This window comes from Lagenorhynchus albirostris, chromosome 16 (assembly GCF_949774975.1).
Source record: "Lagenorhynchus albirostris chromosome 16, mLagAlb1.1, whole genome shotgun sequence".
In the NCBI taxonomy this organism is placed as follows: Eukaryota; Metazoa; Chordata; class Mammalia; order Artiodactyla; family Delphinidae; genus Lagenorhynchus; species Lagenorhynchus albirostris.
The window spans coordinates 22,399,480-22,419,309 of NC_083110.1; the positions used below are offsets into that span (position 1 = coordinate 22,399,480).

The 19,830-nt window shown below is 43.8% G+C and overlaps 2 protein-coding genes across 6 annotated transcripts in view; one reads left to right on the plus strand and one right to left on the minus strand.

Annotated features, from left to right (window-relative positions):
- The window catches only part of AIFM2 (apoptosis inducing factor mitochondria associated 2), a 136,285-nt gene that overhangs the window by 92,562 nt on the left and 23,893 nt on the right, over positions 1-19,830 (minus strand). For 2 of the 5 annotated variants that reach the window (XM_060126487.1, XM_060126486.1), the window contains exons 9-10: positions 12,446-12,575; positions 10,578-11,822 (exon numbers count right to left, since the gene is read on the minus strand). The exons of 2 other annotated variants lie outside the window; for them this stretch is intronic. In XM_060126487.1, the coding sequence (XP_059982470.1) occupies positions 11,714-11,822; positions 12,446-12,575 (239 nt within the window). In that variant the 3' untranslated portion in view covers positions 10,578-11,713. Of the gene's footprint in view, positions 1-10,577; positions 11,823-12,445; positions 12,576-19,830 lie in introns of those variants that run through there. One more of the 5 variants, XM_060126489.1, reaches the window with a different exon arrangement.
- LOC132507291 (core histone macro-H2A.2) overlaps positions 1-19,830 on the plus strand; it is a 53,209-nt gene that overhangs the window by 25,685 nt on the left and 7,694 nt on the right. Inside the window, exons 3-7 of the mRNA XM_060126496.1 lie at positions 3,897-4,003; positions 5,278-5,475; positions 6,729-6,839; positions 8,244-8,343; positions 17,339-17,428. Coding sequence (XP_059982479.1) covers positions 3,897-4,003; positions 5,278-5,475; positions 6,729-6,839; positions 8,244-8,343; positions 17,339-17,428 — 606 coding nt within the window. The remainder of the gene's footprint in view (positions 1-3,896; positions 4,004-5,277; positions 5,476-6,728; positions 6,840-8,243; positions 8,344-17,338; positions 17,429-19,830) is intronic.

Sequence of the window (19,830 nt, forward strand, 5' to 3'; positions counted from 1 at the left end):
GTTCGCACCCCAGTCCAGGAGGATCCCACATGCCGAGGAGCGCCTGGGCCCGTGAGCCATGGCCGCTGAGCCTGCGCTTCCGGAGCCTGTGCTCCGCAACGGGCGAGGCCACAACAGTGAGAGGCCCGCGTACAATCAATCAATCAATCAATCAATAAACAAACAAACAAACTATAGGGGCTTCCCTGGTGGCGCAGTGGTTGAGAGTCGATCCGGGAAGATCCCACATGCCGCGGAGCACCTGGGCCCGTGAGCCATGGCCGCTGAGCCTGCACTTCCGGAGCCTGTGCTCCGCAACGGACGTAGGCCACAACAGTGAGAGGCCCGCGTACCGCAAAAAATAAAAATAAAAATAAATAAGTAAATAAATAAACCTTAGGGGCTTCCCTGGTGGCGCAGTGGTTGAGAGTCCGCCTGCCGATGCAGGAGACACGGGTTCGTGCCCCGGTCCGGGAAGCTCCCACATGCCGCGGAGCACCTGGGCCCGTGAGCCATGGCCGCTGAGCCTGCACTTCCGGAGCCTGTGCTCCACAACGGGCGAGGCCACAACACTAAGAGGCCCGCGTACGGCAAAAGAAAAAGAAAAAGAAAGATTCATGAGGCTGGGAAGAGAGGGAGAAGGAGAGGGAAGGAGAGGGAAGGAGAGGGAATGACTCCCAGGTCTGTCTGGATGGAGCTGCCAGTCCCAAGGGTGATGGGAGGAGCCTGTTTCGAGGAATCTTGGATTTGGGGATGTGGTGAGCTTGATTTACCTGTGGCACGCCGAGGCGGCACCATGGCAGGGCTGGAAGTGCAGATCTGGTGACATGGGAAGGAAGGTGGAAGCAGGCGCTGTGAGTAGATGGCGTTTCCTCGGAAGACTGCAACGCCCGAGCAGAGCAGAGCGCCCAGTCGGAGCCCAGAGACACCGCCACCTAGCGGGCAGGTGGACAAGCGAGCGGAGTCCAGGGAAGGAGACAGTCATGTGTTCTGTCCCAAGCCTACACTTGCTGTGGTATTTCCCATCTCCTGTGGTCTGGGCTATCCAGTGTTGGTTTAGATTGTATCCAAAATGAGCGGACACGAGCTCTTCCAAAATAATGTGCATGATGAGCTTTCCAACCTCCTTTTTGGCTCCAGAAATCATTCCTTTTACTATCAGATACTCAGCTGTATCCCAGATGGTTACTATTGCTGGAAGTGTGACTTGCGAGAAGTGAGAGGTTTGCTGTAGAAGTCTCCAGACCTCCGTGGAAATCTCCACCACTTAACAAATTATGATCTTCCAACAAAATTTGCAGTGAAACAAATGTGTGACATTAAATTCAGTTTTCCTATTGATTGCCAGTTGACACACAAGGATACCTGTGTTCCCAAAATCAATAAAATCACTCAAGAATGTAGCAAACTTTTATAGTTCATGTGAATATATTTGTCATAACATTTGAAAATATTAATAATGATTCATGTTATTTCAAACATTTAAATGGTGGAGTCTGGCCCAAGGAATGTTCAGACTAAACATCCAACATAGAAAAGAACTCCTTGGTCTAGATTTTCTGCTATGTATTCTTAAGTATTTTTCTCTTTAAATAAAAAAAGTTCTGCCTCTGCTTTTGCACTTGAGCACACGATCAAGGTTTTCTTTCTTATAAATTATTTCGGAAGAGTTAGTCCGAGAGCCCAGCCGCACTCGGGCAGAGCCTCAGCTGTGTGCCTGCATTGTGCTGCCTGACGAATCGCTGCCTTTAGCCTCTTCCCGTGGCGGCATTCGATGACAGATTTTCCATCTGAGAATCCGGTGTCTGTGCATCTGGCTGTCAAGCTGAAAATAACCTGACCTTCAGGGGCTTCCTGAAGGTTGGGAACGTGTAGGGCTTCCCATTAGCCATGCCTCTCATGCTGACGGTTAATTTGATGAACCCCAAGAAGATGCTTAACTGCTTCCTCTAAATGCAGGAGACAGAGGGAGGACAGTGATGGTCCAAGATGCTAAATGAAATTCAACTTCTCAGAAGCTTAAAACTCGGAGGCTCCTTGACCCCGTTTCCGCCCATTTGGAAAAAGGGTTGAGCGGAGTTCTCCTTCCTCCCAGGTGTGGGCCCCTAGCAGCAGCCCCTAGCAGGTGCAGGAAAGTCCTTTTATTGTGCTCAATGGGGAGAGTACATTTTAACCTAGAGCCATAAAGCAAGCCTGTTTGTGAAGACTTTATAACTACACCTCTTTTTGATGGGTACCCTTTTTAAACGAAAGAAAAGCTGGGCAGAAACCTGAAGGCAGCAAACCAGATATCTAATACAGCGTTCATTTCAAATACTCTGTCCTCCAGTCCCAACAAGCCTGCTCATATTTCTCAAACTACAGTGCCCCAATCTTTGATTCAGAAAATGCGGTGCCGTGTAAATGAATTGTTAGTAAACACAATATTCCTTGCTTAATAACCCAAAAAAGATGTTGTGAGAATGAATTTGCAGTGATTTAGCGCTTTTCATTATGGAAATGCCATATAAATATTTAACTCTAATGCTTATTTTATTCTAATTTTTTGTTAATCACATTTGCTTAGTTAATACGGCATACTTATGCCAAGTTTTTATTTTATTGCCATAGATTTTACGAATGACGGCAATTGCATGCGGTGTTTTATTTGAAATTAGGTTGATTGCAAAAATTCATGCAGGATCGCCTATTAATTTTAGGGTTTAGTATCTATGCCATTGTACCAGCAAATCCCCCCAACACACACGCATACACACATACCTGCACACATACATACACACAACACATTCTTGCACACATGCCCATACAATTTTCCACCCACGTGTAACACACTGGCACATTGCCTCTTTCTTTAGGGAAAGAACTCTCTCTAGGGGAAGGATTTTTCTTTAAAGGCTCATTCATGCTCTTGAAAGCAGACAAATTTGATTTAGCAGAGCATCCTTCCAAAATTGAGAAAGAAAGAAAAAATAAAGGACGAAGGGGAAAGCATTCAGGGGTATAAACCAATTCCATAGTTTTGTGGGTTTTTTTGACTCAAAAACTGATAGTATGTGAAATAGAATTCACTTTTCAGGTTAAGTGGTACCTCACCCCTTAGTATAAATCAGTTCTTCCTATCCACTTTCCTTTAGGACAAGAGGGACAAGGGGCATCAAGTGAAGTGGAAAAGGAGATTCTGAAAGGGGTCTCAGCTCTCCTCAGAGATGGCTGCACACTGAAAGAAACTCGGCTTCAATGTTAGGGTTCTGTTTTGGTCAGCATTAACTTCTGCCAACAGTGGCTTAAACAAGAGAGTTTCTTTTTCTCTCTTACAAAAGACGTCTATAGAAGACAGTCCAGGTTGGTAAGGAGGCTCCACAGTCATAAGAGATTCTGGTTCCTATCTTATTGCTCTATCATCCACAACTTCTAACCCTTGGTCAAAGATGGCTGCTCAAATTCCAGCCATCATGTCCTCAGTCTGCCAGTAAAAAGGGAAGAAAGGCACCGTCCCTTCATTAATGGATACTTCCCAGAAGTACCATACAACACAACTGCTTGCTTTTCATCGGCCAGAACTTAGTCACACTATCACACCTAACAAAAAGGGTGGCTGGGAAATACTGTCTTCATTCCTGTGATTTGGGGCTCTGCAGAAAATCAGAGGTCCATCTACTAAGGAAGATGGGGGAGAATTAATGTCAAGGGACAACTAGAAGGCTTTGCCCACAGGATCGTCTATCAGGTCTTGCTAAAATATCTTACTTGTCTGTGACCTGAGTTCTTTTCAGTTTTCTGGATTTCTTTCCAGGCCCAGACATAAAAATCACAAATAAATAAAAGTGATCTAACTCCAAGGCCATTTCCAAAGGAACGCTTTGGAAAGCTCAGACCCCATTCTATGATTGCCTATTAACCCTCCCTTGAAATTTCAGCGGAAATTCTAGAATTGGCTGGGAATGCAGCGAGGGACAACAAGAAGGCCCGGATAGCCCCAAGACACATCCTGCTGGCAGTTGCCAATGACGAGGAACTCAATCAGGTACGTCTGAAGCATTGACACCAGCCACGGAATGGGTTTGCCAAACGCGCTACTGCATGTGGACCTGGCTGGCTAGAAATCCTTCCTGCTACAGTACCCAGTCACATTTACACTAAAAGAGTCAGATCATATGGGAGAAGAACAAATTCTGCTAGCCATATTATTTAGATTCAAAATAAAATTGTCTCTGGAATAGATCCCATTATATATTCTGAGACTTGCCAGAATTTCTTTTCCTCTTTGAAAGCAAGCTCTGTGTGTTGCCGAGGGAAGTGCAGTGCACATATGTTATTCTCTGTACAGTTTCTTCCCCCAAACTTTGTTGACGATTTATTCTGATGAGGGCAGAAGCGTCCTTCTTCATATATCAAAACTAACGCTTTATATTTTAGAGCTGACTCCAAAATCGAGTGAATTCCCACCCCCATGCCCCCCGCCAAAGATGTGCAAGGTAGCAGGTAAATAGTATGAGAATTTTAATTTATGTGTATTTTATAATGTTAACTGTCTGTGGTTAAGAATCAGTTCTTATTTCCAATCCAACATGGGCTGATAATTTCCAAAAATACAATAAAAAATAATTACTAGAAAAATTAAAAAAACAAACTACCAGCTACAATTTTTTGTTACTAGATCCAATAGGTATACAAAAACTCTGTCAACTTACTAGACCCTTCCTCATGATTTCTGTACTCTCTTTGTCACAGACAGGTAACTAATAGCTTGTGGACCAGCCTTGGTTGCAGACCACATTTGGAGTAGCGCTGCTATAGAATGTGCAGAATGTATTAGTGTGGTAGTTCATGTTGATTAGTTAAAGTAAACACATATCAGTTGGGAGGTGTGTGGTCACACATATTTTACTGATGGAATGCATGATCAAAGGAGTGGGGCCTGTTGTTAACTGGGTCTAGCCCTTGCATTAACCTTTGTACCTCATTTTGTCAAGCTGTGCTCCCACGTCTGAAGCTCTTTATCCTCGGTTATGTCTGGAATCTCCAAGCTCTGGGCAACATCCCTGATTTCAGCCTCTATACGCTTTCATTTTGCTTTGCTTGTTTTGCTTTCTGTACAAGATCTCGGGATGCCTTGTTACCTACAGAGAAAAGTCCTACCCGTGAGGCAGGGACAACCAGTTAAATCGTGTATTATGCAGTTTCTTTGGAAAGCAGAAACCAGATTTAACCCTTGTTTTGCCAACAGTTAGAACCGTATTAAATCCAGAACCAACGAGCTCTTTGCTGTCTGAGCTCACGCCTTCTCTCTCTCTTCAGCTGCTAAAAGGAGTGACCATCGCCAGCGGAGGCGTCCTGCCCAGAATTCACCCTGAACTGCTGGCCAAAAAACGAGGGACCAAAGGCAAGTCAGAAACTATCCTCTCCCCTCCCCCAGAGAAAAGAGGAAGGAAGGCCGCGTCGGGCAAGAAGGGGGGCAAGAAATCGAAGGCTGCCAAACCACGGACGTCCAAAAAGGTGAGCCCAGTGGCCTCTGTGAGCTCAGGACTCACAGAACGGGAGGAAAGTTGAACCATCCAAAGAGAAGGGCGTGGCCAGCATCCCCGAAGGACTGGGGACCCGCCTCAGCTTGGTGCTGGGAGAAAATGATAGGAATGTGTGTGAAAAAGAGTAAAGGGCTGGGCTTCCCTGGTGGCGCAGTGGTTGAGAGTCCGCCTACCAATGCAAGGGACGCGGGTCCGTGCCCCAGTCCGGGAAGATTCGCGGCTGGGCCCCTGAGCCATGGCCGCTGGGCCTGCGCGTCCGGAGCCTGTGCTCCGCGACGGGAGAGGCCACAACAGTGAGAGGCCCGCGTACCGCAAAAAAAAAAAAAAAAAAAAAAGGCCTTTGAGAGGAGCTCAGATCATCATGCAGGGTCTACTAGAGTTTTCCAAACCCCACATATGGGTGGTTTTCATGTTTCCAGATCCCCTCCACTGACCTCACCAAAATCTCAAGTGAGAGAGCTGATCTGGAACTCTACTTTCCACCTCTCCCCATGTGGCATGCTGACACACCTTTAGCTTCCCACAGAGTCGCCTGAGTTCAGCCAATGGCATTTCAGGTGTTTTGGATGAGTAGCTATAGCTCAGAGGCGCCATTTGTGGAGTAATACTTTCATATGCTGCCCAGTACGGCAACTGCTAGCCACGTGTGGCTATTTAAATTTGAATTTAAATTACTGAAAATGAAATCAAATTCAGTTCCTTGGTTGCACCAGCCACATTTCACGTGCTCAACAACGCGGAGCAGCACAAAGATAGAACGTGTCCACGAGGGAATGAAGTTCTGTTGGACAGCGCTGCTTTGGGGGTTGTCAACTTTTCATTCCCCAGACCTCCGTGATGGCAAAAAAGATGGTATAAGAGTTCATTTCTCGGCCGCTGTGCCCCAGGGGAATCCTGGAGAGAAGGGAAGGTGAGCAGTGCGCTATGAATGACCCCACTGGCTTATTATCAGAAGTTGTAGGCATTGGAAAGAACATACCTGTGTCCAGGTTTGAGCAAAGACTATGGGTACATGCGAACCCCTTAATACACTTGATTTTTGCAGTATCCTTTTGTTTTCCCCATATTGCTGTCCCTTGCTTCCCTCTGTTGAAAACAACAGAACCTAACATTTGACCACTTCCGTTCACATCCAACTTGGTGGTAACCATGGGAAAGATTTGAAAGCCACTTTGGGCTTTTTCTGGATTATTTCTGATGTGTCCTTCTGATTTCTACCAACAGTCCAAACCAAAGGACAGCGATAAAGAAGGAACTTCAAATTCCACCTCTGAAGATGGGCCCGGGGATGGATTCACCATCCTGTCTTCTAAAAGCCTTGTTCTAGGGCAGAAGGTAATAAAGAGAATTGTAATGTGCTGTCATAAAACACTATTGCATTTTTATAACCTACTGTTTACAAGCAGTGAAGCCTCCTTCATCCCTTCCTTCCCTAATATGACTTTCACTCTGGTCTTGAATTATTCATTTTTAAACTAAAGAGCTACGGCAATGTCTGCATTGTGAGGATAAACAAGCTCTTTAGTGCTGAGAATTGTTCATGCTGACACGGGTCAGCCAGAGGTACCCAGAGTGGATCTTTCTGGTCTCCATGCCCCAGATATCTCTTGCTCACCAAAAAAAATCCATAGCTAACTTTCTCAACCAGGCTTTGGGAGGCCTGCTTTACATGGTGTGATGTAATTTATCAAAGAAGGAAAATACAAAGATATGTTCCCTGAATAGCGCTGGTGTTAGAAATGAATTATTTGCTAATAATTCAGTCTGCTTGCCTTTCTAGGCTGCAGAAAGAAAACAAACAAGGTTATACATTTGAAAAGTCTTCAGCAGCACAACAGCAGCCCAGCCAGACATGCAAATAATTCATTCCCATAAGCATAACAATTTATCTACCAAGTCAACTGGGGCTGCAATGTGATACCCGCGGAAACAGTCAGTTAATCATATCGGGTAGCGAATGTTTGCAGCCTGACAGTAGTACGAACCTCTGTTGAAGCAACTGGGAAGAGCATGTTTTGAGAAGAGCATAAACGTGGCGGGTTCCTAATTCATCACTGATGAAAGCAGGGAAGCAAAGAGGTGGAATTTATGTCCACTCCAGGGGCTATCTGTGGTTACGTGATGATTCGCTTTCTCTCCCTTATCTAGGGGAGCAAGAAGTTCTAGGTCACATGGGGAGACAATGGAAAATGACTTCCATTCTGCTCAGCTCTGGGCACATGGGGCAGCGTTTCACAAGCATAGCCCCAAGAGGGTGGTCCCAAAAGTCAAATGTGCCAGACGTAGAGGTCAGAATCCCAGAGCCCCTCACTTCTCTCCAGCAAAGTGGTTGGCTTTACATCCCTGCCTCCACAGGTCTGTGCTGCTCTGGAGAGAATGCAGGGAACCGAGTAGCTTCTTTCAGGAGCTACTCAGAGAATTACGATATCGAACACCAAGGCCACCCGGATGGGAAACAAAGGCATAAGCTATAGGGAAAAGAAAAGGAGGGGAGGTCCCGGTCCTGCCCCCAAAAGGGGAGGCAGATTTGCTGCTAGCCTCAGGGTGAACATCAAATCCACTGAGCTCCAAAGAGCCTGTTGAAAACCACACACCTTGGAAACGTCAGATGGTCGCTCCACGCACAGCCCTTCCTGTTGACACAAGCAATTGAGAGAATGAACAGGTGTGAGTAAAACATGAAGATTTTCCATAGGCCTTGATCTCGCCCACCCTCTGCATCTTCTCTTCCCAATGCAGCTGTCCTTGACCCAGAGTGACATCAGCCATATTGGCTCCATGAGAGTGGAGGGCATCGTCCACCCAACCACAGCTGAAATTGACCTCAAGGAAGATATAGGTAAGGTTCTGAGATTTCGGGAGAGGTGCCCTAGAATAGCTGCGGTTCTGGCAAGTTCTCCTGAAGTCGGTCATTGTCAGCTGGATGGCCCCTGCTTGGCGGACCGTGTCGGTCAAGCTCCGCCTTCGTGTGTAATTGAACAGCATTACTAGAGAAAAACTAATTTTGTTTGAGGTCTGCAGATATTTTTGACATTTTTATTGAAGTATTATACACAAACAGATCATTAATGCACAGCTTGACGAATTTTTCTCCAAGCGAACAAAACTGGGACCAGCACCTTGATCATGAAACAGAACCTTACCAGCACCCCACAAGGCCTCTCATCCCTCGTCCCGGTCACCATTCTCTCCGAGGGTAACCACTATCCTGTCTTCTGTTTTTTTAATTTTTGGCTGCGCCTCGAGGCATGTGGGATCTTAGTTCCCTGACCAGGGATCGAACCCGTGCCCCCTGCAGTGGAAGCACCGAGTCTTAACCACTGGACCACCAGGGAAGTCCCCACCACTATCCTGTCTTCTAACAGCACAGAGGGGTGTCATCTGTTTCTGATTTTATATAAATGAAATCATGCAGTATGTCTCCTTTTGTGTCTGTCTCCTTTTGCTTAACTTTGTGAAATCAACCCATGTTGCTGAGTGTGGTTGTAGTTCATTTTCTTTACTGTACAGTATTCCACTGTAGGAATATAACACAGTTTGTTGATCCATTGTACCATTGATGGCACTGGGGCAGTTTCCAACTTGGGCTGTAATGAGTGGTGTTACTCTAAATATTGTTGTACATGTTTTGGGTAAACCTCTACATATATTTTAAGCTGAAATACTGAGAACACCATTGGTAAAAAGGAAATGGACATCTGGAAAAAGTTAGGTGGTCTGTAAGGCTATACACTGAGTTCTTTCACCAGTGGATTGCCACCTGTCCCGCGAGTGGTGGAGGGATCTGTTACTAGGCTAGGTGGAGGAACCTGGAGGCTAAGCTTCCAGGCACTAGAAATAATAATAAGACCATTTAGTCACCATCTCACCGATTTTTACAAAACAGAAATGGGCAAAGAAAGGGTTTTGTCCCTGGGATACAGGGCTTGCTTCTGAGGTAGGTGATTTGCGGCCAATGCTAGCAGCTCAGCCCTGGATGGTAGCTGCCAGGCTCACCTGTGTTTCCCCCTTGGCATCAGAGGCCACTTGCTTTGCTGAAAAGGAAATAAGATAGCATCGGGTGGGGGAAAACAAAAACAACAAACAAACAAACAAACAAAAAACAGTATTACAGAGAAAGAGGATTTCTCTGGGACACAAACAGATGGTGAAAATTCTTCTACTCTTCAAACCCAGCTCAGGCCCTACCAACTGCCCTCAGCTCCCTCTGTGTGGAAAGACTCCCCCTCGTGCCCTTAATCTTGAGCTCTGTTTTGAAGTGTGTTCTAGCTTCTCTCAAACAAAACAAGTTTATCTTTTAAAGCTTTACCTTCTTTATCATTTCTATAGTATTTGCATTTTTATATCAGGAAAACTATAAAGATATTTCTGTTTTTTAAAGGGTGGGTGATGGTAGGATAAGAAAAACACTGGCATTGAAGTAAAAACTCGAGGTCAGATCCCAGCCTCAGTGGAGGTTCTGCAGCCAGTGTGGGTCTATGCCCTGGATTTAGCTGTGTGACTATAGGCAGTTTTCTTAACCTCTCTGAACCTCAGTTTCCTCACGTGTGAGGATAACAATAGTACGTGTCTCATAGAGGCGCTATGAAGATTAAATAAGATAATACAAAGAGGGAGCTTAGCACAGTGCCAGGCTCATAGGCATTTGATAAATGATGGTCTCCTTCATGGTTGCAGAGTTGTTAGAAGGGGCCCCTCCCATCATGATTCCGTTCTCCACTGCTGTTGCCCAAACCAATCTCCCCATGCAGATAAGGCCCTGATTTACTTTTTTAAGACATTATAAGTTATTACAGAAAAGTTCAAGCCTACACAAAAATAGCAGAAGAGTGTAATGAAACCCTACACACCCCATTGCAATCATCATCTACCCATGACCAAGTTCGTTTCAGCTCTACCCCCGCCCACATTCCCCCCACACATATTACCTTACCTGTGAATATTTCAGAATGACAAGGGCTATTTTTTTTACAACACACCATTATCACAAGACCACTATCACAACTAAAAAAAAATTAAATTAATATCTTCAAATATCCAGTGTTCAAATTCCAACTGCATCATAAATGTCAATTATTTTAAATTTGTTTATTTGATTCAGGCTCCAATAAGTTCACACGTTAAAATTGGTTGATAAGTCGCTTAAAATCCATTGGATCCCCCTTTGTCTCTCTCTTTTTTTCTTAGCAATTTATTTGTTGAAGAAGCTGGGCCGTTTGTCCTGTAGGGTTTCCCACAGTCTGGATTTTGTTGATTCCATCCTCCTAGTGTCATTAAACATGTTTCTTCTCTGCTTCTCTTATAAGTTGGTAGTTGGATCCAGAGGCTTAATTAGATTCAGGTTCAAATACTTTTAGCAAGACTACTTGGGCAGTGATGGAACGTTCTCCCATCAGGAGGAGCCCCACTCTCTCACGATGCTCCTTCTCTAGTTTTGTCCATTCGTTAGGGGTCGCAAAGGGGAGATATTCTAATCCTAGATATTCTAATTCCTTCTTCACTTCTTCACTGGAGGCTTCCACACAGGGGAAGTCCCCTCATCAACTCTACAGGCTACTTTATTCCTAAAGGTCTTCAGGGAAGAGGGTGGGCTCACCTTGATTTTTACATGGTCCCATTTGATCTCTGAAAGCAGAGCACAGCTGCCTAGACCTGTTTCCCCTGCTTCTCACAGTGAACTTGGCTACCAGCTTCAGCTACTTGGCCTTCTCCAGGCTTCTGTGACCCAGCAGATCGAAACTGGCCAGGGGTCTGAGGGGCAGAAAGGAGACTTAGAGGCACTTGCCATAGCCTGCGATCACTGTAACCAAATTGTGTCATTGAAACCCAAGCACATTAATGGAGAAACCCCTCCACCCCGGCCTCAGTGGAGAGTGATGGCTGGAATCAGTATTTTTCCTAAGTGATCTGCACATCGTACTGTGCCCCTCCAAATATACTTCAGTGTCTGAGTGTGGAGTGGGGAAGCTCCCTCACTCAGCCTCTAGGGAAGCCTCTGAACTGAATAATAATAATAACAATAATAATCATCATCATCTGAATAATTATAACTAATAATAATAACCACAAAGAGAGAGAGAGCTGAGACTTGCCCCAGACATCCAGTTCACCAAAGTCATTTGAAGATGAAAATGCATGAGGGGAAATACCTCATCTCCCACCCAAGAGCAGCAGTCATCCTGGTCTGGACAAAACACCCACATGTCGTCTCAGGGGCATGAGGATCCCCTGGTGCACATAAGTGGGGCTCCTGCTGCGCTGGAGGTGGAGTCCTGCCATCTCCTGGGGGTTCCACTTGGCCTCTCTAGAAGCACAACCCTGAAATAAGGCGTAGAGAATTGTCCTACCATCAAAAACTCGAGGGATTTCCCAGCAGAAATGTCCTTAGAGATTAGCCTTGCAAAGCTCTGCATTTTCCACTGGAAACCAAGGCCCAAGTTGGGGGAACAACATTCCAGGCTGCCCCGGGTCTGTGTCTGTCCTTTGGCCCCAGGGACTTATAACGCATAGGTGGTGGTGAGATGGGAACAGAACCCCAGAGCTCTCCACTCAGAGGTTCCTGCTAAGCCATCTGTCACCTGGGGCCTGCTCCCCACCCCGCAGCAACAAAGTGGTGGCTGCATCCCCAGGGGTGGCTCTGGGACCCGGCTTAGGAGCTGGTGACAAGAGGCAGGCTGCAGGGTCTGTGAGATCCACCCCCCCAGGGTGGAGTGCTGCCGTCAAATCAAGACACTGAATTTAATCAGTACTACACGGGTACCGAACCCAGAGATCAGAACACCGGAGCCTCAATTTTTTGAAAAGATCACTTTAGGGTTCGTGTCATGAGACTGCCTTATGGCCAAATCACCCCCTAAAAGGGTCCTTTAACGAGTTTCCATGGAATATGTCAATTGCCAACAATATAACTAGCACTGCTGATGGACTTTGATAGTACTCACAATGGTATAACCTCTTCTCCCATTTTATGCCTCTCCTTATGTTTTTTCTTATGCTTCCTTTTTGCTTTCAAGAGGGATCCATCTTTTATATCTCCAGTATCATTTTCCTCTTCAGTAGAGACTTCTAATTCTAAATTAAATATCAAGTTAAGAAATAAAGACATAAGTTAAGGAAAATGAAAATCTTATTTATCTAACCCTAACCTTAAAGTTATAAATACCTTTGCTTTCTTTGCAAACTTTGTTTTTTTTTTTTTTTTTTGGCCGTGCTGTGCGGCTTGTAGGATCTTAGTTCCCCAACCTGGGATTGAACCCAGGCCCTGGCAGTGAAAGCGCCAAGTCCTAACAACCGGACTGCCAGGGAATTCCCTCTTTGCAAACTTCTGAAGCTTCTTTTTTATTGTTGTCTTTTTGGGTCATTTTTTTCTAAATAGATCTTTATTGGAGTATAATTGCTTCACAATACTGTGTTAGTTTCTGTTGCACAACAAAGCGAATCAGCCATATGCATACACATGTCCCCATAACCCCTCCCTCTTGAGCCTCCCTCCCATCCTCCCTATCCCACCCCTCTAGGTCATCACAAAGCACAAAGCTGATCTCCCTGTGCTATGCTGCTACTTCCCACCAGCCAACTATTTTACATGTGGTGGTGTATATATGTCGATGCTACTCTCACTTCTCCCCAGCTTCCCCCTCCCACCCCAAGTCCTCAAGTCCATTCTCTATGTCTACCTCTTTATTCCTGCCCTGCAACTAGGTTCATCAGTACCTTTTTTTTTTTTTAGATTCCATATATATGCATTAGCATACGGTATTTGTTTTTCTCTTTCTGACTTACTTCACTCTGTATGACAAACTCTAGGTCCATCCACCTCACTACAAATAACTCAATTTCATTTCCTTTTGTGGCTCAGTAATATTTCATTGTATATATGTGCCACACCTTCTTTATCCATTCTTCTGTTGATGGACATTTAGGTTGCTTCCATGTCCTTGCTATTGTAAATAGTGCTGCAATGAACCTGTGGTACATGTCTCTTTTTCAATTATGGTTTTCTCAGGGTATATGCCCAGTAGTGAGATTGCTGGGTCATATGATAGTTCTATTTTTAGTTTTTTAAGGAACCTCCATACTGTTTTCCATAGTGGCTATATCAATTTACATTCCCACCAACAGTGCAGGAGGGTTCCCTTTTCACCACACCCTTTCCAGCATTTATTGTTTCTAGATTTTTTGATAATGGCCATTCTGACCCGCGTGAGGTGATACCTCATTGTGGTTTTGATTTGCATTTCTCTAATAATTAGTGATGTTGAGCATCTTTTCATGTGCCTCTTGGCCATTTGCATGTCCTCCTTGGTGAAATGTTTATTTAGGTCTTCCACCCATCTTTTAACTGGATTATTTGGTTTTTTGATATTGAGCTGCATGAGCTGTTTATATATTTTGGAGATTAATCCTTTGTCTGTTGTTTCATTTGCAAATATTTTCTCCCATTCTGAGGGTTGTCTTTTTGTCTTGCTTATGGTTTCCTTCGCTGTGCAAACTTTTAAGTTTAATTAAGTCCCATTTGTTTATTTTTGTTTTCATTTCCATTACTCTAGGGGGTGGGTCAAAAATGATCTTGCTGTGGTTTATGTCAAAGAGTGTTTTTCCTATGTTTTTCTCTAAGAGTTTTATAGTGTCTGGTCTTACATTTAAATCTTTAATCCATTTGGAGTTTATTTTTGTGATGTTAGGTAGTGTTCTAATTTCATTCTTTTACATGTAGCTGTCCAGTTTTCCCAACACCACTTACTGAAGAGGCTGTCTTTTCTTCATTGTATGTCCTTGCCTCCTTTGTCATAAATTAGGTGCCCATACGTGCATGAGTTTATCTCTGGGCATTCTATCCTGTACCATTGATCTCTATGTCTGTTTTTGTGCCAGTACCATATTGTCTTGATTACTGTAGCTTTGTGGTATAGTTTGAAGTTGGGGAGCCTGATTCCTCCAACTCTGTTTTTCTTTCTCAAGATTGCTTTGGCTATTCGGGGTCTTTTGTGTTTCCATAAGAATTGTAGGGCTCCCCTGGTGGCACAGTGGTTGAGAGTCCGCCTGCCGATGCAGGGGACACAGGTTCGTGCCCCGGTCTGGGAAGATCCCAAATGCTGCGGAGCGGCTGGGCCTGTGAGCCATGGCCGCTGAGCCTGCGCGTCCAGAGCCTGTGCTCCGCAATGGGAGAGGCCACAACAGTGAGAGGCCCGCGTACCGCAAAAAAAAAAAAAAGAATTGTAAAATTTTTTGTTCTGATTCTGTGAAGAATGCATTGGTGGTCTGATAGGGATTGCATTGAATCTGTAGATTGCTTTGGGTAGTATAGTCATTTTCACAATGTGGATTCTTCCAATCCAAGAACATGGTATATTTCTCCATCTGTTTATGTCATCTTTGATTTCTTTCATCAGTGTTTTACAGTTTTCTGAGTACAAGTCTTTCGCCTCCTTATGCAGGTTTATTCCTAGGTATTTTATTCTTTTTGTTGCAACGGTAAATGTGAGTGTTTCCTTAATTTCTCTTTCTGATTTTTCATTGGTGGTGTATAGGAATGCCAGAGATTTCTGTGCATTAATTTTGTATCCTGCAACCTTACCAAATTCCTTGATTAGTTCTAGTAGTTTTCTGGTGTCATCTTTAGGATTTTCTATGTATAGTGTCATGTCATCGGCCAACAGTGACAGTTTTACTTCTTCTTTTCCAATTTGTATTCCTTTTATTTCTTTTTCTTCTCTGATTGCTGTGGCTAGGACTTCCAGACTATGTTGAATAAGAGTGGCAAGAGTGGACATCCTTGTCTTGTTCCTGATCTTAGTGGACAAGCTTTCAGTTTTTCACCCTTGAGTATGATGCTTGCTGTTGGGTTTGTCATATACATTTATATGTTGAGTTAGGTTCCCTCTATGCCCATTTTCTGGAAAGTTTTTATCATAAGTGGGTGTTGAATTTTGTCAAAAGCTTTTTCTGCATCTATTGAGATGATCATATGGTTTTTATTCCTTAATCTGTTATTGTGGTGTATCACATTGATTGATTTGCATATATTGAAGAATCCTTGCATCCCTGGGATAAATCCCATTTGATCATGGTGTATGGTCCTTTTAATGTGCTGTTGGATTCTGTTTGCTAGTATTTTGTTCAGGATTTTTGCATCTATGTTCATCAGTGATATTGGTCTATAATTTTCTTTTTTGTGTGATATCTTTTTCTGGTTTTGGTATCAGGGTGATTGTGGCTTCATAGTATGAATTTGGGAGTGTTTCTCCCTCTGCAATTTTTTGGTAGTGTGAGAAAGATCAGTGTTAGCTCTTCTCTAAATGTTTGATAGAATTTGCTTGTGAAGCCATCTGATCCTGGACTTTTGTTTGTTGGAAGATTTTTAATTATGGTTTCAATTTCGCTACTTGTGATAGGTCTGTTTATATTTTCTAATTCTTCCTGGTTCAGTCTTGGAAAATTGTACCTTTCAAAGAATTTGTCCATTTCTTCATGGTTGTCCATTTTATTGGCATCTAGTTGTTTGTAGTAGTCTCTTATAATCCTTTGTATTTCTGCAGTATCAGTTGTGATCTCTCCTTTTTCATTTCTAAATTTATTGATTTGCGTCCTCTCCCTTTTATTCTTGATGAGTCTGGCTAAGTGTTTATCAATTTTGTTTATCTTCTCAAAGAACCAGCTTTTAGTTTTATTGATCTTTGCTATTGTTTTCTTTGTTTCTATCTCATTTATTTCTGCTCTGACCTTTATGATTTCTTTCCTTCTACTGACTTTGGGTTTTCTTTGTTCTTCTTTCTCTAGTTGCTTTAGGTGTAAGGTTAGACTGTTTATTTGAGATTTTTCTTGTTTCCTGAGGTGAGATTGAATGGCTATAAACTTCCCTCTTAGAACTGCTTTTGCTGTGTCCCATAGGTTTTATGTTGCCATGCTTTCATTGTCATTTGTTTCTATGTATTTTGTTATTTTTTCTTTGATTTCTTCAGTGATCTCTTGGTTATTTAGTAGTGCACTATTTAGCCTCCATGTATTTGTGTTTTTTACATTTTTTTTTCCTGTAATTGATTTCCATTGTGGTCAAAAAAGATGCTTGATACGATTTCAATTTTTTTAAATTTTCCAAGGCTTGATTTGTGACCCAAGATGTGATCTATCCTGGAGAATGTTCCATGTGCACTTGAGAAGACAGTGTATTCTGCCGCTTTTGGGTGGAATGTTCTATAAATATCAATTAAATCTATCTGGTCTGTTGTGTCAGTTAAAGCTTGTGTTTCTTTATTTATTTTCTGTTTGGTTGCTCTGTACATTGGTATAAGTGGGGTATTAAAGTCCCCTACTATTACTGTGTTACTGTTGATTTCTCCTTTCATGGTTGTTAGCATTTGCTTATGTATTGAGGTGCTCCTGTGTTGGGTGCATAAACATTTATAATTGTTATATCTTCTTCTTGGATTGATCCTTTGATCATTATGTAGTGTCCCTCCTTATCTCTTGTGACAGTCTCTATTTTAAAGTCTATTTTATCTGATACTAGTATTGCTAGTATCAGATACTAGCAATATCAATCCAGCTGTGATTAACATTTTGGGGAAGTAACTCCTATGATACATTAGAATCAATATAAAATAAAATAAAATATTAAATAATTCTTTAAAACAAAAGAGTTTGCTAAAATCGAAGTCCCACTGGACAGAAGCCCAGGGACCCCTGTCACCAGTGACCACTGGCAAACAGGATTTCAATTGCAAAGTTTGATTCCTACTTTCTAAGCAATTTTTTTAAGACCTAGTAAAACTCTGTCAGTGTAATTAATGACTGAAAAGAGCAACCACAATGGATTTCCATTGTTTCCTTCACAGGTAAGGCCTTGGAAAAGGCTGGGGGGAAAGAGTTCTTGGAAACAGTAAAGGAGCTTCGCAAGTCCCAGGGCCCTTTGGAAGTAGCTGAAGGTAAGTGTGGAATCAGGCCATTGTTCCCTGCACAGCCTCACCACCTTCCCCTCCAGCATAACATGCTTCACGCACATTCAGTTTGCAGAGCAAAAGAGGCCATAACCCATCAGGAAGCTATTTTAGCATCTCTCAGATAATTTGAGCAGGCCTGCGTATCATTTCGTACACTTTGGGGACTATAAAGTGTCTGGATAGCTCAAGCCAATTTGCATCCCAGCTCACCCCAAAATGCTCTAGAGCAATTGGGTAACTTTGTGTGTGTGTGGAAAATACACATGACAAAATTTACCATTGTAACCTTCAAACATTGTACAATGTGGTGGCATTGAGTACACTCAGTACTGTTCTCCACCACCACTATCTAGTCCCAGAACTTTTTATCACCTTCTGTGGAAACCCCACACCCATCAAGTAGTCACGTCGTCCCTCCCCCAACCCCTGGCAGCCACCAGTCCGCCTTCTGTTTTGATGGATTTGCCTCTTCTGGATGTTTCATGTAAGTGGAATCGTATAAATATGTGATCTTCTGTGTCTGGCTTCTTTCACTTAAAATGTTTTCAAGGTTCATCCATGTTGTACCGTGTATCAGCACTTCATTCCTTTCTATGACTGAATACTATTCCATTTGTTTATCCATTCATCATTTGGGTTGTTTCCACCTTTGGCTCTTGTGAATAGAGCTGCTCTGAACATTTGTGCACAGGTTTTTGTTTGAACGCTTATTTTCAAGAATATTGGGTAACTTTTTGACAGGCGGGCCCAACTTCAGATCCGTGTACCCGCCGACCTCCAGGGACCATCTAGTCAGTGCCAAGTGCTGCCCTGGTGCTGGGGCTCCAAAGACAAATAAAACCCACTCCTGCCCTCAAGCACTGGACAGTCGAGGAGGAGAAACAGACACACAAGTGGGGCACAGAGAGGGAGCCATGCTCTCTGCTTGGGGGAGTTGGGGAGGCGCCAGGGAGGATATAAGACCTGTGTGTGAGAAGGCTCAGTCAGGAGCAGCAGGGAGAAAGAGAGGAATGGCGGTCAGAGATGAGCCTTGCCCTTGGGCTGTGCTAAGGGTCTAGATTTGACCCTATACAGATGAGAGTAGGAGCTGGGGAATGTGATGATCAGATTTGATAGTTAGAAAAGTAATGGGGCTTCCGGTCAAGACAGAACATGAGTCTGCACTTTACAGTCTGCACATACCACTCCCCATACGATGATAGATAGAATTTCCTTTTTAAAATTTTAAGACAGAGCCACACTGAAATATAAAATAAATATCCAGGACTTCCCTGGCGGTCCAGTGGTTAAGATTCCACACTCCCAATGCAGGGAGCACGGGTTCGGTCCCAGGTCAAGGAACTAAAATCCCATGTGCCGCACGGCGTGGCAAAATAAATAAATAAACAAACATCCATGTGGACAGAGAAGAGCTGCAGGCAGCAGCAGCAGGGGGACGTGGAAGCCGCGGGCTGGGCTCCAGGTCTGGTAACATGCAGAGCCATCAGGAGGTCAACTCTTACCTGCTGATGGGAACGGAGTCACCTCACGCTTGGAGGGGACCAGAGCCAGGCTCGCTGCTCAAAGCAAGGGCTGGATGCAACTCCCAAGCTCTTACAGGAAGCCAAGGCTCTGACCGCCACCCAGGGCTATGGCTCGTGTGAACTCTGTTTTCTAGAGTAGCAGAAGGGAGCAGAGAGCCCCTCGCCCAGGCCCAGGGCCACGTGGCCCACTGGCTCAGTGTCTGGATCTACCGCCTCCCCTATATGACCACGAGACAGAGCCCTGAATCATCCTTGTAGGACAGGATCCTAACTGCGGGGGTCTTGCAAACTGCCTGATGGGGTGGGAAGGAGAGAAAAATAGCTTCTCTACATAGAGTGAGAGCCTCCAACACGCTTCTAAACAGTTCCAGAGGCAGAAAATAGGAGGTAGAGAGGCAATATGTGAAAAGATGAAGAGATACAAACTACTATGTGTGAAATAAATAAGCTACAAGGATATATTGTACAACACAGGGAATACAGCCAATGTAGCCAATATTTTATAATAACTTTAAATGAAGTGTAATCTATAAACATTTTGAAGCACTACGTTGCGCACCAGAAACTAACATGTTGTAAATCAACTATCCCTCAATTTAAAAAAAAAAAAAAAAGATCATGGCTGAGAATTTTCCAGAATTAAACCCACGAGTCCTCAGGTTGAAAACACTGAGTATATGAAATCAAAATAAATCCAAATCCTGGCCCATCAGGAATTCCCTGGCAGTCCAGTGGTTTGGACTCCACGCTTTCACTGCCGTGGGCCCAAGCTCAATCCTGAAAGCCACGTGGTGTGGCTAAACCAAAAACAAACCCAAAAAAAACAAACAAAACCTGGCCCATCGTGGTGACATCTCTAAAGTT